Consider the following 16,473-nt stretch of genomic DNA (forward strand, 5'->3'; position numbering starts at 1 on the left):
GTTTTACCGGCACAATAGTCGCCCAGTACTGGAACACCACCTGAACCAACGTTCCTTTCCCTGCATTCCTCGACCAACACAGTCTTTTACCCTGCAGATTCTGTGGCGATGCCATCCTCACTGATAGTCTGCATAGGGTACACGAAACAACCTTCTAAGTTCCTTCGGTCTTCGAATGATGTACTAGGCTTGCTAATACTACGTAGTTGGAACTATCCATCCGGTCGTTATTATTAATTGTATTTAAACCCGAGTCCCACAGTAGTACTATCGTCCTCTGCAATAGTATTGCATCAGTTCTTAACCATTTTTGTAGATATCAGGGAAGCGAATGTAGTTTTTTTTTAATTCAAAGCCTCTAGAAATAAATGAACACGAAAAACCTTAAAGCTCATTAAAGTTTTGAAGCTGTATCTAGCAGCTTTTTGTTGTCCATTAAAAGATAAAAGTTAAAAAGGAAAGCAAAAATAAAAGCCTGCCGAAGATTAAAGTAATGCTTCTGCTTCTCGAAAGCCGGAAGTACCCCAAATCGCAGCAACGTACAACTTTAGCGGGCAAAGGAGGTGAAAAATTAAACACAAAAAAAAAACCAAGCTAGAACACGCTAAAACGTTGTTCGGTAGTTCGTGCTCTATCAACGAGTTGCTACAATCTGCATGATTTACCTCTCCAACAGCTTTAGTGCCTGGTGAGAGCAGTAGTATCCAGTGGTTTACTTCTACAGTGTGAGTGAGTATGTTGTGCATGGTTCATTTGGTGCTATACTGAGGTACTTTCTTCTATTGGGGCACGTTTTGGGGTTTTCCATTCGGGTAAAAATCCCAGTCACGGTCAGAACACTACTACTAGCCAGCAGGGATGGCTCATCATGGCCAGGAGGCAATAAAAGTTAATTGTGTTTTTCCCTCGTGAGGACGACCTGCTTTTTTTTGCTGCTATCACCCCCACCAAAGCGGAACCCACTATCCACCTAACGAGTGCGATAGGTAGAACACTCGAAGGTAGCACATGTTGTCCGGTACGTGAAACCATTATCTAACCTACTTTGCAGGAGTCCATCTGGTTCCGGGTGTTGGTCGGGAGAGAAGGAAGCGACAGAGGGAAGATGATAAAAAAAAGAAACAATTTCACCCCGAAAAGCGGTCGATGTCACGTACGATCCTGGTCGGAAGGATACAGGGGCGCAAAGTGGTACATCGGAACAGTACTACTAATACAGTTTATTGTTTCGTTTTTCATTTGTAAAGAATGCTTGAGCATGGGAACGATACACTACTGTAAATGGGAAACTTTGTCCTTTTTAGATCGTTCTGTTAAAGCGTGGTAGTTGAAGTTGAATCAAACTTTTTCTGGACTAACGATCTACGACTTAGTTGGATAGTAAGCCCTCATTACGGGGTGAATGGTACGGATGGGATTTGAACCCCAGTTGTCGTGCCCTGTCTATACGAAAATGTATTTTGAATCTAAAGCGTACAACATTTGAAGTATCTAAACATTTTACACTCATGAAACAACTCTCACTATTAATAATGATTATTTACTGAAGTAAATATATCACGCAATCGGTTTCCTAAACGAATATTCATTATAATCAGCATCAGAAAAGGAAACGCAATACCATTCATCACGAATTAATGAAGAGCAGCGTGTAGATCAACAGGGAATTCTCACTACAGTCTCTCTCTCTCGCTCGCTTCCAGTCCCATGCGACAACTATGCATCAGCGTCTTAATGATTGTAATGACCATAATGCTTACCCTAACGTCGCCTAGCTGAAGTCGCTATAGTGTGTTGGGGGTTCAACTATTGAGGCGAATGGCGTGAACACTAAATTATCCCTCTCTCCCTCTCTCTCTGTCGATGACATAGCAAAAACCCGACCGGCTGCTAATGATAGTTGCCTTTGATACACCCCTGCTCCTTGGAGGGATGCGGGCCGGCAAATGGGTAGGAAGCTGTGCAAAGGGGTTTGCGACAATCGACATGTGTCTGTTTCTCGGTCAGGGTCAGTGCTGCGATGGCAAAGCGAAGCACAGGCAACCCTGCAAACCGATTCTAACCTACTAGCCCACTGGCGTCTTGAACCGATGGCAACGACTGTTTGACCGACCGTAGCTAAATTGAGTGTGAAGTTGTAATAAAATAAGACGGAATTATGTGAAGTTTTATGCAACGTTACTACCAACAGTAGTACCGCTTCACCGCGTCACTAATCTTATAAAAGAAGGGTTTCTTCTGCATTGTGCATGTGCATTATCGATCTTCAAGTGCACAAAAGCTTTAAATGCAACCTAACAAGCTTTGTCGCTGCCGTCAGCTGCATTCATTAGGCAGTAGTTTATGCGATACCATTTACTTGCACATAGAGAGCTGTACTTTTTTGTTTAATGGTCGTTCACAATTCCGCACATTGTGTGCTTACGGAACGGCGACGATCGATGGTGGTGTGACATTTCAGTGTCCCCTGACGTTAAACGAGATGCGTCTATCGTTCGGACGGCTTGATTCGATTGAATAATGAAACGAATGCGTTTCGTCCGTGTCCTCTAACTGGTTGGGTTGTTTGAAAAAATGGGAACACATGCAGGTTACACTATTTTTAGACCGAGCAGTGGCACCGCCGAAGATGCACCAGTAACAATGATGACTTCGCTTACTGGGGTCGACTGTGATGATGCGACGACGTGACCGAAAAGCGATCCGACATATTCCGTGCAAGGTAGACGAAAAAAAAAAAAGCAAATCCCTCCGAAAACGATCCAATAGACACGAAGCAGCTCAACACGCTTAACACGAGAAAAAAAAAACGAGCAGCTCGCTAATAAAATTTGAATAAAACTTTCGAATCAAGTCCAAGGTCTCGGTGGACGGGCGGCCGTGAGTGAACTGCCGGGCGTTGATTGCGTCAACATTCGTTAGGGCGATTGAAAGAGGAAAAAGAACACAACGTGATCAAGCATAAGCACCAGTCAACTGAGTTGCATTATTAGCGCGTACCAGGGGTTTTAGGAATGGTATGGGCTGCACTTTTTTTAAATGCAACAGAATTGTCCACCAGAAAAGCTTAACCGGCACGTGCGGACGTGTGTTATACGGTTGCTTTTTTTCACGTCGAATTATCATATAAAATTACCAAACTCGTAGGTAAAAAATAATTTTAATCAATTCCTTGTTTAAAAACATTTAAATTATAATAATTTTTTTACGTTGTCTTCAACAGCGTTTAAATTGCAATTGGCACATTAAGCTCCCAATGTTTTCACCTCCATTAATTCGTACGGTCTGCAAAATTGCTGTTCAGCTGTTACTGGAACCCCCAAAACACTCAATAACTGTGCCGAAGTACGGTGTAATAAAAGTTAAGGAGAGATAAAAACCACACGTAATACTATCCGTGTGTTCGGTGTGCTGTTGCTTTGCGGTACTTGCGATTCCCAATCCAAAGTCGATAAATATTACAACACCGGATCACAGGATCAACTGTCACTGCAAGTCACACGCACCATAAATTTTTTTTTCCGTTTAAAGAACGCTTGAAAACGATCGTTCTCAAATGGCTCAAAGCTGCTGTTGTTGATCGTCCATTTCCGGTTCCGTATTGTAAAGGTTGATGCTTCGATGAAGATGATTGTAAAGTGTGATAATAAAAAAAATGGCAACACTTACGTTAGCAGCCGTCAGACAAAGTTCTGTGCCCTGTGCAATTGTTCGCGATTATTTGGCTTGTAAAATCACATACGCGAATGAGTGTTGGGTGGATCATGGAAGGTGATGGATGATGGAGGTGTAATAAAATCCATTGCATGAATGATTGAGACAGTCGCTTGGATTGGTTTTGGATGAAGTCGTACGAGTTCAACCGACCGAATATCCGACGATTATGATTATTATGATGCTGGGACTGGAAGTAGCAATTCGACCGAGTTTGGAAAATGATTGCCATTACGAGCATTGGGGTGTGAGGTGATTGTGGTGTGGCTTGTCAGTTTATTATCGGTGGTGTTTGTCCTTACAATTTATCCTTCCCAGTGTTATCACTTCATTTTGAAGCTGAGAGACAGGGAAAACGGTATGGCTCCGCAAGTTTATCTTATTGATGGCATCGAACTAATAGTTGTGGCGAAAGTTTTTTAACGAACAAACTTTTCGCGGTTATCGTGTAGCTAGTGGCAAAAAAAACATTTTGGCAGTAAGGTAGCGCAAATTAACAGCAAACTCAGCTCAGCAAAGCACTGTACGATTGTGTTTAACCTGATGAAAGCATCTTCCAACTGCAAACAGCAACAATCTAATAATGTGACACAATAGGTGGATGGAAAGTTGGACCAAAATCAACAAACCTATCCTCTTGAACATCTTTAGTACCACGACTTTATAGTCAATTGGTGAGCTATTGGCTACCTTAGCACATTTTTGTGGCACATCTTTATCCACTGCACGAGTGTTTATGTTTCGTGCTCTCCCAAACACCCGGATGGATGATGAACTAACATGACTAAGTAACCAAAAAGAAAAAAAATCGAGTCAATTGGTAGCAATTGGGCTCAATCTCAACACTTCAAAAACACACAAAAATGGGCCAACATTCGTGGCGTTGGTACCTGACATAGTTAATGTAATAAGCGTTTTGGCTTACCAATTAAACATAGCTCTGGTTGGATGATGATTGAGATTGGAAGAATATCGATACGTTGCATGGGCTCGATCCGCATGATGGAGCTTTGTGGAACTTTGTGGAACTTTGCAATCATGTAATGGAATCTTGCATTAAATTAGGGAAAATTTGTATCTTGACTTTGAATTCTAGCCTTTATTTGATTTGATTTGATCTCAGCTTCTTTAAATCCTAGCTGATAGCAAAATTCCTTAGTTTCGCTGTACGAACTGTATGACGACCTCACCGTCGTGCATTAGGCTCGCCAGGCTCCGATGGGCTGGTCATGTTATACGCATGGCACTGGACGACCCAGCTGAGAAAGTCCTTTTAGGCCGTCCACACGGGCAGAGAAGGCGTGGTAGGCCCAGATTGAGGTGGGAGGATGGCGTGGAATCATCCGCTATTAAGGCCGGGATAACGGATTGGCGGACGACGGCGCGTGACCGTGAGCGGTTCCGGATTCTCCTGCGGCAGGCCAAGACTGCAAAGCGGTTGTAGCACCTGATAAGTAAAGTAAGTCAAGATAGCAAAATTCCACAGCCGTTACAAACAAACTTTCCCCTGAATGAATGCAAAATTCCATTACAATATTGCAAAGATCCATAATAGGCTTGCAATGTTCAACGATCTATTAGAATATTCCCCTGAATAATTCTGTTATTCAATCATATGGATCAACACCTTATAAGTGTTAATATTCTTCAATGTGTGCATCCTAAATTTTAGACAAAAATTACAATTATTTATTCCTTCCATTCTAAACAATTTTATTTTGATTATAAAACATTTTTATATTATCTATAAAATGTATATAAATGTAAAAAAATGTGTCAAAAAATTAGGTACGAAATCATGAAACGAACATTTGTTTATTCAACTCATCTCCTAAACGGATGAAATCCGTTAAAAACGTGTCCCTGCAATGATGTTAACAGGACGTAAAAAAGTAAAATTAAATGCACATTCGAAATTTGCAACACAAACACATACACAATGAAACGGATGAAAGACCGCATACAGAGCAATCTTAATGTGGCCGAATTTTTATGACCATTTTTGTTCCTTTCTTGTTTTTATAAGCATTTTTCACGTTTTCTAACGACAGTGCAACTTTCCTTCCTCGGGCCAGAAACACTAACGAACCGCAGGTGATGGGAGTTGTTACTGATCTAGACAGACTTCAATTTTGCGTTTGGCCTGATGGCTTCATCAGACCGAAAGATTTAGCTTCGATGCGCGTACCCGCACCCCATCGCCCACTGGCGTCGGCCGTGCTACGTGTGAAGATTACTGCGGAGCACACAACTGGGCCTGGGGCCGCGCAAAATATTTTGGCAGTACTTGAAAAAAAAAAAACACGTAAAGAGCGTTATACACACAGACACACACTTTTTTATGCGCTCGTAAATGTGACTGGCTGGGCGCGTTATTATTACTTTTATTGCAAAAGCGCCGTGGGTGAGCGGTGAGTGAAATCTTGCCGAAGGTACAGTGGCCGGTGCGGAAAATTCCCCCTTCCCCATGGGTGCAGCTTTCCCCTTAGATACTACGCGGTGTACGTGGTGCGGTGTACGCCGAAAACGAGGTGAAGAAAAATCTGATTTTATGCTCACCAGTCATGGTGGTGATCATGACGATGATGTTGGTAACATGTTAGAGGAATTATTTTTAGAACGCAATTTTGGGGAATGCAGTACTGATCAGGATGATGGCGAGGCGAAGTTAATCGTTCTCGTCCGTGTGGCTAGAAGTGTCCGGTAATTGTAAACGTCGACAGTGTGCGGTGACGATGAAGTACAGTACTGACCACAGCAATAGTGGTATAGGTGATGATGGGCTTGTTTCTGGCGGGTGGTTTCATGCTTGATTTGCGTCTCATATCGTGACAAGTAATTACGATGATTAATATTTGCATTTGGACAGTGTGAAGCTCACGTATAATGACGCGCAAAAGCAATCAATTGTCTTACGAAACTTGCACAAATTAATAACATCCACAAAGACAACACTCATAAAACATTGCATTTATGAGCAGCTAACGTGCGTAAATGCTGCTTAATGGATGGTGAGACGAAAGCCACATTTTTCAACATTTTCTCGCACCAGTTGGCCAGTGATGTACTGTGGTGTGAAATTATGAACACACGCCCCAAGCCCCATTTCCCCCACATTAACACACCCATTAAAAACGTGCTGGCCGCCGTGTGGTGCGCCGTCAAGAGCGTGTTTTCGCTTGAACTCTTTTTCACTTTTAATTCTAAAAGGCATTTCCTTTCGATAGTTGCCACCCCATCTTGGCTGGCTGGGCAATGTGTGGGTGGAGTGACGAACACTTGACAGGATCGCATCAATATTTTAGGTGAGGAAATGCAAGATATGGCGGCTTAACCCTGCCCTACGCGAGTGCCCTCTTGAGCGCTGCGTAACGATCGCAAACATAACGTGAAATGTGTTTAGCTGTAGCTGTTTAAATGCACCGTTTCCAGATGCCCCAAGTGGAGGAAAGTGATTGAGAAAAAAAAAAAACAACACTTCCCGATCAAGTTCTGTGTAGAGTGCGGAAGATTTAAATGAAGAATTAGTTTACAAGCGCGTAGGCGGTGAATGACTTCGAGCACGAGTTTGATGGATGGAAGGTTTGCTTAAGAGGAGAATGAAAAATGACCCACCCAAGTAGCAAATAAAATTGCCGATAGAGATGAGGTTAATGTAAGGTCTCGGTGTAAAGCATCTGAAAATGTGCCTCTCTTTCCTTTGCACTTGACTGTGCATCTCTGAGACCTTTACAGCCATTAAATGGAAGTTAATTGAAATCACATGTTTCGTATGGATGTGCTCCTCTCTTTGGACGAGTTGAATAAAAAAAAAGTTCTATCGAAACGAGAGACGACACCTACACCACAGTACCCAGCTCAAATTGAAGTCCCAGTTTTTGCGCACAGAATAGTACAAGCCCTCATCTGTACCGAACGTCTATTTCCTCTTGACCTTTAGCGTAACGTCCGAAAGAGTTGCTTGATCGATACCCTGGTGACTTTTTACCCTTGTGGCCCATTGGGAACACCTTCGGCTGGTCCAGTGGAATAACATTCTATGTGACGCCCTACTCTCTCACTCTCCCGCTCGATCTCTGCGCATTTAAAGCACCATCACTAATAAGATGTCTTTTTATGAGGCACTTCCTGGTGTACACCACACTCCCAATGGGGCATAATGTCGGAAAGGACAAATCTCAACCGGTTTATTGCCGGACGCATCGGGCAGCAGCACAACGTTTTATGACACCTCGATGGCACAAAAGGTAGATGGCACTAAGACAGCGTATATAAGATGAGTTTCCCCGGGGGGTCAGTTTGGAACCATCATTTGCAAGATTGGACACGTGTTGGAGTACGTTTTTTTTTTTTTTTTGCTGTTGAATGTAGACATTCGGGATGGACCGTAAAGATTTCTTGAGCCGTTGCGTATCTTCAACGGAGCTTCTCAGATTCTGGATGAGGTGAGTAGGTGTCATACGAGTAGGGGATTCAGGTACGCACACACACACAACACGATTCTCATCGCCACTCACCGATGCAGCAGCCGAGACTAATGATATGAAAATATTTACACATCATCAGAACCGAATTCCGCTTCAGGGGGGCCTTTCCTTCGGTTGCTTCCCGGGATACCCGTCCCATCGACAGGGACTTTCTTTTGAGGAAGAGAAAAAAAAACTCCCCTCAACACACACAAGCGCGCACACATGAAAGTGAAGGCGCCTGGGAAACACATCTCATCCGAGCGCGGTGTCTTTGCCCCGCGTGTGACAACACGTCGTGGCAATTCGCTCTAATTAGTCCCGTAGCAGGATGCGTGTGTCGAGCTCGTGTTGATGGGACTGGCTGCGTGTGTTGTTTTCGTTTGATGGATCGCAATTTATGAGGTTACACATTCGGTGGCGCCCGCAGCAAACAGGATCGTTTGCCTCGTACCTTCCGATCCATAATCAGTCAATGGCAGGTTTCGTTGAATTGTGGCAAATAGCGGAGCGAATGTTGCGAAGTAATGGAGCGAAATGTAATACTGATGGATTGACAGATTCATTTGAATGTTCTCTCTACATTAGTGCGACTCTTGCTTGCTTTCCAGTCACCTACGGAGGAACGGTCCGAATGAGATTTGAACCCCGGACGTGTCGTGTGAAGACCGGCGCCACTTTCTCCTTACCCTTAGAGCCATTACAGCAGTTATCTTTTCCCTTAATCACTTTCCCTTTATCATCCTTTAAGGTAAGGGACCAGTGCTGTGATAATGGGTAAGATTTGTGGTCAACATAATCGAGTCTGTTATTGAAAAGAAGGTTGGGAAATGTTTTATAAATTGTATTAACATTGAAATCCACACTTGGCTCGATATTATTCTTCTACTTCTTCTTGGTTAAACGACCAAGAGAAGGTTAAACGACTAATGTCATGCCCGGCCATCGAAATGCCTTTCTAGACTACCGATACCACGTAGTTGTATAGTCAGTCCTCACTGCGGAGGGACGGTCCGGATGGGATTTGAACCCTGGTCCTGGCGTTTGAAGACTGGCGCCGCTGTCGCCTAGACCACCGGCCCGGTGGATGAGTGACATTCTATCGACCATCAAGAGGCTAATCCCACGGGGTCAAACGGGGCTAAAATATTTCATGTTTTTTTGTTGCTGTGCAACAAGTACTGTTGATAGTCGGTTGAGGCTAGGTTTTGTTTGCAATTTTATAATTAGAAATTAAAGATAGATAACACTTTGTGATTATTGAATATTTGAAGGAATAATATTGGGCACATAGCACCAAATTAAATGAGCTAAAATTTCAAGTATTTTCTTCACACTTGGACTAATCTAAGTAAAAGAACCAAAATGGCGATTGCTAAATGCCATGCCACAAAAAAAACAATCCTCACTTCAACCAACGAAAGCACCATCCTGTCAAGTGCTATGCAAAACTTAGTGTGATGTGAAAAATTATGGTGACATAAAAATCACCATTAAACTTCCTGTATCGTTTTTCTCGAGCCTTTTTTCGAGACATTCAAAAGCGCTCCAGAGTTTCTGTACTGGAGCAATAATAATTTAACGCTGCTCTCGAATACCGTACCACTAGCTCTATGGTACGGTATGTTTGAATTTCCGGTATCACTGCAACCTTTCATTTCTGCACCGTGAAAGACGAAGGAGAATCACTTCATCATGCAAACTTGCAAGAATCGCTTGTGTAGCATATTTTCAAGCACTACGCTCCACACGACGACGACGATGGCGTCCTGTCGGTACTTTCGAAACGAGACACGAAAAAAAAAACACACACACACGAAGAAAGTACACCTTTTGCTCATCGGTCTAGAAGCAGCAGGACGGAAGTATGCTCTAGCGGAAAGCTTCCCGTCAACAATAGCAGCACTAAATGAAGGCGAAAAACGGTTCGGTTGGATGGGGGTTTGATATCCCGCAGGAAGTCGTCCAGTATTCCTCGACCGTGTGGACTCGAATCATTGATCGTTGTTTCTAGACACCCCGTGTCCGTATCCCAGCCAATCGCTGCTTTTGGTTTTGCGATTGGTGCTGGAGCGAAATAAGGAGGCTTAACACACTCGGTGCAAGAACTTCTCAAACGTGTAGAGCCCAAGTACCTAAGGTTGAGTTAACATCCATCCCTTTTCTCCTGTGTTTTTTTTTTTTTTTTTGCAGAACGTTTTCTGGCACAGCGTCTCAGCCGACACAAATCCAGGCGCCAGCGGAACAATTGCAAACGCTACCACACACAGGAAGTGATTAGAAGCCGTGCGCTGGTGGCGGAAGTCTTCTGCTAACCGGGGGATGACTGCCGTGAGATGGGTTTCCTGCAGCTTCTCGAACAGGCAGGTATGGCACGACCTGCTCGTCAGCAGAAAATAGCAAAAACCGCACCCTCTCCCCTTCCCCAAACCCCCCCCCCCCCCCCAAAATGCCTGCGAATGCCGATGTGCCAATGGTGGTTTGTGATGTACCTGGGTGGGTTCTGTGTCTATTTTTAAGCCCCTTGAAGCGTGAACGGATGTGGTGGTGGAAGAAAGGTAGACCAGATCCCGATATGTGTGTGTGTGTGTGTCAAGGGTCCCTACGCAGAGCAAGTGGTAGGTAGACACATGGAAAATGTGTCATGAAAGAATGAAACCACTCTGACGATACGCCCGCGCCTCAAAAGATGCGGCTGCGGTAAGCGAGATTTCTTCGCGTTGACTCCGACGAGTGTGACAGGGCGTCGTCAAGCCGTCAGGGGGGTTTTAGCGCTACCCGTCGGAGCACCAAGTGAGGATAACTGAAGGAGACGTGTGTGGCAATAAGCGGTTTCGATCGTATTGTTTTTCACACCAATTCGAATGGGAATATTCGTTTTCTTTAGATGTTCTCCGAACTTCAGTCACTTTGTTGCTTGTTGGAATTCTAATTTGAAACATGTTGCTTTCCGTCAAATAAATTTTCTTTCCTGGGATGGTTTACCAGATCTGCTCTAAGGATGACAAATAAGGGAAAGACTCGGAATTTCGCATCTAAAGAATCCTTAATACACTTACACACGGAGGCTGATGTGCTGCAAGGCTACTTGGAGCCGATAAGGAAACACACTGCCACATCGTACACCGTATTTCCAACCCCCAGTTCTGCCCGTACTATTGTGCTGGCCTATTTTTGGTCTATTTGTTTGCCAATCGTAAGGCGCATCCATTGCCGTTTGATTTGCCTACATAAATCAACGAAACGAAGCACCGTGCAGACGGAAATACCTCACTGAAGCTGCTCGACTTGTGTAAACACTGCGTGGCAAAACGCTGGATTGCGCTCTAGACTGCGTGATAGATGGGCACCCCGAAGATACTGCAATTTGTTATCGTTTGCAGGGATTCGAAATGAAAATATGCTCATTAATTTATGTGTGTGTGTGTGTTGCAACAGCACCAGCAGGTAAATCGAAGCGGATGGAATAAGACTGTTTCGGTTAAATGCATCGTTAACCTTTGAAGCTGTGTCTGAGCAAAATTTCACTGTGCGTTCACGATGAGCTTGGCCGTTTGATGTTTTGCACGATTATTATAAACAATCGTACACACGTTAGTACAGTTTTTAGTTTATTTGCAAGTGAAGAGAATAAAACAACATCTTCATTGTGGCCCGTTCTAAAATGGCGCCGCAAGTTGCTCAGGACCTTCCGGAAATAAACCACAAAACAAGAGAGCCTTAAGACTTGTAATCCTAATCCTTAGATTGTTCTCTTCGCAACAGTATGGAAGGTGCTCATGAATGGTTGATGATTCAATTTCACCGTTACCGTTAAGAGAGTCGTAAATATTTTAGACGACTCCAATGTGCCAATGTCTGTTGGATTTTTTTCTTCCAAGCATGACGTTAAGTAGACTTTAAGCTTGGGAAAGCAAAAGAATATTGCTATATTCTGCCAACTTATTACAAGGTCTTACAAGGTTCTTCTTGGCTTAACTGCCTGCCAGATCATTCCGGTCAATGGGTGGCTTACTAGACTTATTGATCTTACGCAGTCCCGCTGGGTTTTGAGCCCCTGAAAAGCATCCATTCTAGCAATAATTTGCTAAATTGTTTAAAATAAACACATTACCAGTTCGAAGTGCTACCGATTCACACAACACCAAAAACACTACATCCAAATTAATCGCAAGCTCGTTTGTTGCAGTGGCAATAAATAGCAAAATAATGGGAATCAATTATCCATCACCGATCCATGCTGGCACGTGCACTTACAAAATGCTCGATGAACCGTACATGATATAATGGCTGTACCTGGACAAATGGCTGTCAAGGCGGACAGGTGGATGGCGGCGCGCGTTGCAGTAGCCACCGATAGCGGCCATTGGGGGCAAGGCCGTGAAGTGGAAACCTCTCGGTTGGCTTGGATGCTCTCTCGAGCACGCTTGGTGTCGGTGCTTCGATGCCCAACACTAAATGAACCATACACCGGCTACTTTTCGTTTGGCAGGCGACCTTCACGGACAGCGACATTTGCTTGGTGGTATGTTGCAGTTGCAGCTGCAGCTGTACTGGTTACCGAGAGTGTACAAGGAAACGCTCTAACTTCAGTGCGGTGAGACAAAAGGTGCTAAAACGCTGCACTGGACAGTATATGGCTGCAGCGCAAAGCAAAGCGTAACATCGCAAAGGCTTCGGTTGGAAGTTACTGCAGCAAAACTTGGATGGACAAGAGGCCAAGAGAAAAAAGGTAAGCCATTTTTAGCACTAAGCATTTACTGGGCACAGTTTGACAGCAATTTCTGGTGTAGACCACGACAAACGAGTCTGTGAAATGGAGTGAAATGGAAAAAAATATAGCTCAAACTTAAATAAAAACTATTATTAAATTTTCCTCTTGTCCTGTAGATGTTGCAATACAAACAATTTTAGACGACATACCGTCACACCGTCTTCTCGCAATGGGTCAAAGATAAAAACGAACCGTCGTATTCATGCGACCGATTTTTCACCTGCCGGATTCACGCATGCGATGGTATCGTAAAAAAAAACGCACGCACGCCCGCACCGACCCAAACAATTAGTAACTGGTCGCAGTTCATCGAGCATCGCCACTTTCGATGCTTCACTTTCGATGAAGGGCGGGCTGAGCACCACACACAGCAAGGCACAACGAGAAAGTGTTACGGTATGGCACGGAAACGAGCGCACGAGAGCGAGCGCGTTTTATTTAGTTTAGGCCGCACGAAAATGCGTACCAAGGCCAAGACTTTGCCGCGTTTCACCGTGGCGTTTCACCGCGTGCGTGCGTGCGTGTGTGTGTGGGTATGCGCGCGCTTAACCTTCTCTCCCACCGGTCAAGGAGTGGTATGCTGGCGGTAGAGGTCTCTTTACTGGTTCACAAGCACATACTTGTGAGGTTTTTTTTTTTAGGCGTGTAGTTTGTATGCTGACATAGGGAAGGGCATGGGTGAAAATTCTTGTGTAAGTGATTTGACTTTTAAAATACTTTGCTGCATAAGCGTTTGCTTACATTCCCTGTGGAAAGTTTAAAAGGAGGATCAGTATCGGGGAAGGATATGCGAAAACCCGTAAAGCATTAGATTGTAAACGAATCGGCGAAGGAGTAGCTTAAAATAAATAAATATTCAACCAGCACAAACCACACCGTGGCGCATCAAGTGTAATTGATAGACAATTAGGACGGTTTGCCCATGCCCACACAAGACAAATGCTACAAGTTCGGTGACAAATTGAAAGATCGAACATGCGGCGCAGTTTCGCCGAGTGGTAGCAAACGGTGATCTAAAGCCCGCTCGAGACGCATAAATCACCCGCCCGCAACACTACGACTGTTTTTTAATCGGACTTGGTCCGGGGCCCGGGACCAAGCTAATCGTCAATTTATGAGCTTGATCTCGACCTTTGATATGTGTGTTTTGTGGTATCGATGAGACAGGGAATTTGTTCCACTTGTCGGATGAATTGAGGTCATTAGAAAGAGTGTCTGCATCACGCAACCAGACGAATTGGGGAGGTGCAGATGCAACGGAAAATTGTCTGTACATTAAGGTCGAAAAATCTCACATACAAGCGGACTCTAGACGTGGAAAACTCCCTTCGCAACCAATAATGTCCAAGAGAAAAACTCTAATGTCCACTAATGCAAAGAGAGAAAGGTACTCTGGCCACGGGTGCTTTCCTGGTGTGTTGACCATTACGAGGGAAGGTAATATATCTATTTTTACAATACGTGCGTACGACGAAATTGCTTCGTCTCGTTGCCATGGGTGATATGGGTGGCTACCGTGAGCTGTAGGTGAATAAATTCCCAACCAAACACGACGCTTCGGGAGGACGCCGCCCAACACTCCGAGACGATCTCGGCAGCAGGAATGCTCGGTTTTCTTGGTAATGCTATTATAGTGATTATTCTTCCCCAGACGAATACCGTTCGTCACCCACTTTTGCCCCAGACAGAAGACGGAAAGGAATTTCACATTGAAGGTGAACTAAATGGGTGAGTGAGTGCGAGTTTGTTTTCGCCTTGCCGACTTGAATTGCAGGATATAATTTAAGAAAACATCGAATAAATTGTCAACTAGCCAAAACGTGTTTGGGGAGAGTGGTCTAATGGGTTACAGTTATCCAATAAATATAAAATTACCACAAGAAGAATAAACAGCAAAGGGAAGATATTTGAATACGAACGTGGGACAGCGAACTGGTCTTCAACTTGAACAACACTAAAAGCTAAATAATCACAATGAACTCATCGACAAATGATGGGTTGAAGTTATGCAATTGTAAAACCTTTCGAAGGTATTTCAATTGAGATTTCAATCCTACATCCAGTTAGAGCGCTCCGCTAACTATCACGGAGCGTATCTTGTTTGTTTGGGAATCAAATGATGATTGCCCGTTATGAACAAAACAACGTGTTCGGTGTGGTAGAAAGCTAAAGCAAACCGTGTTGATAAAAAGTAAAATTGTTTGCTTACTTTGAAGACACGAGCATAGCTTATTACCTTCAAGCAAAAGGGGTTATTTGTTTCTATGATGCATGAGAACATAAACAACATACGAGTTCAGCTCTTTTGACCAAGATCGATGTGATTGTTGGATAATAAGTGAGTAGCAAAATTTTCAAAACTTATTTCAGCTCTCTGCCGAATGTTTCTGCCATTTTTAACATCTCATTTTTCATGTTAAATATGCTCCCCTGGTTTGAAGTAATCTTCACCGGCAAGTAAGCAATATTGCCTTCTTATTTAACCGATCATTATCACATCACAAACATTCGTGCAACCCCTTTTCGAAGCAGCAGCAGAAAAAGAGATACGTAACACTACACCCAGAGTCCGGCGGAGATCTGCAACCATTTCCATAATCTGTGATATTTATGGTTGGCCCGGCAAGCAAAAGTCAATGGCAGCAATGACCGCTTCTAATGCAGTGCAGAAGGTTTATCTACACCCTCGCTTCCGAAGGGGTAGCCTGGAGGGCGAGACGAGGGTGAGGGGGGGGGAGCGTTCTGAGCAAACGAGCGAGCGAAAAGTGGAGCAGAATTTCCATCTGCGCCGCATCTTTTATTCCTTCAGCGATCCTACCTTCGAACAGTTCCATTGCGTGGTTCAGTTGTGCGACCGTCCTGCTGGGATCAATGTGCGCATCGGGAGACTTACCTGTAAGATGGAAGGAGAATGGGGAGAAGAAAAAAGAGCATTAGAGTCGGTTTTACGTAATATAGTTCGCGCGGTGTTGCGTGTCTGTTCTATTTCTATTATACATCAATACGGTTAAAGGTGTGTACAAAAATAGCAGGTGAACGTGTAAGGTAAGGAATCGCCGGGAATGGAATATGGTATCCGGATACTGCTGGACCGCACGGAACAAACAAACGGCAGCTGGAGGGAAAGGGGACGCACGCTAAGCTAACCATTTTCCCGGTTGGCCGACTTTTGCCGGCCGGGGATAATCTTGAAAAATCCGACCCGTCCCCCCGTCCCCCCCGCGAGGTGGAAGCTGAGGAGTTGGGGGAACAAGGTACAAAACCGCCGGTAGATGATTGGGAAAATGGTGAAGCGCGGTTGCAAGATACGACAAAGAACTAGGCCAGCAAGGTTTCGGGCGTGAGCCATTCTTTGCCACGAAACGGTGGAAAGGCTACAAAGCTCGCAATCGTGCCGCGACCTGCTTCACCTAGCCTGAGAGTGAGTGTGGATGCCTGTAGGAGGTTTTCCTTTAGTTGATGGTTTTGGTTGTTTTCCCTTTTTCATCGCTTTGCTCCACTGCTAGGCAGTTCATTTAT

The 16,473-nt window shown here is 44.2% G+C and overlaps 1 protein-coding gene across 10 annotated transcripts in view; it reads right to left on the minus strand.

Annotated features, from left to right (window-relative positions):
* The window catches only part of LOC126557389 (RNA-binding protein Pasilla), a 66,074-nt gene that overhangs the window by 9,742 nt on the left and 39,859 nt on the right, over nucleotides 1–16,473 (minus strand). For 6 of the 10 annotated variants that reach the window (XM_050213144.1, XM_050213141.1, XM_050213149.1 and 3 more), the window contains one exon: nucleotides 15,773–15,847. The exons of the other annotated variants lie outside the window; for them this stretch is intronic. In XM_050213144.1, the coding sequence (XP_050069101.1) occupies nucleotides 15,773–15,847 (75 nt within the window). The remainder of the gene's footprint in view (nucleotides 1–15,772; nucleotides 15,848–16,473) is intronic. 10 annotated transcript variants of the gene reach the window in all.

The sequence above is a fragment of the Anopheles maculipalpis genome, chromosome 2RL (assembly GCF_943734695.1).
Source record: "Anopheles maculipalpis chromosome 2RL, idAnoMacuDA_375_x, whole genome shotgun sequence".
Classification (NCBI taxonomy): domain Eukaryota; kingdom Metazoa; phylum Arthropoda; class Insecta; order Diptera; family Culicidae; genus Anopheles; species Anopheles maculipalpis.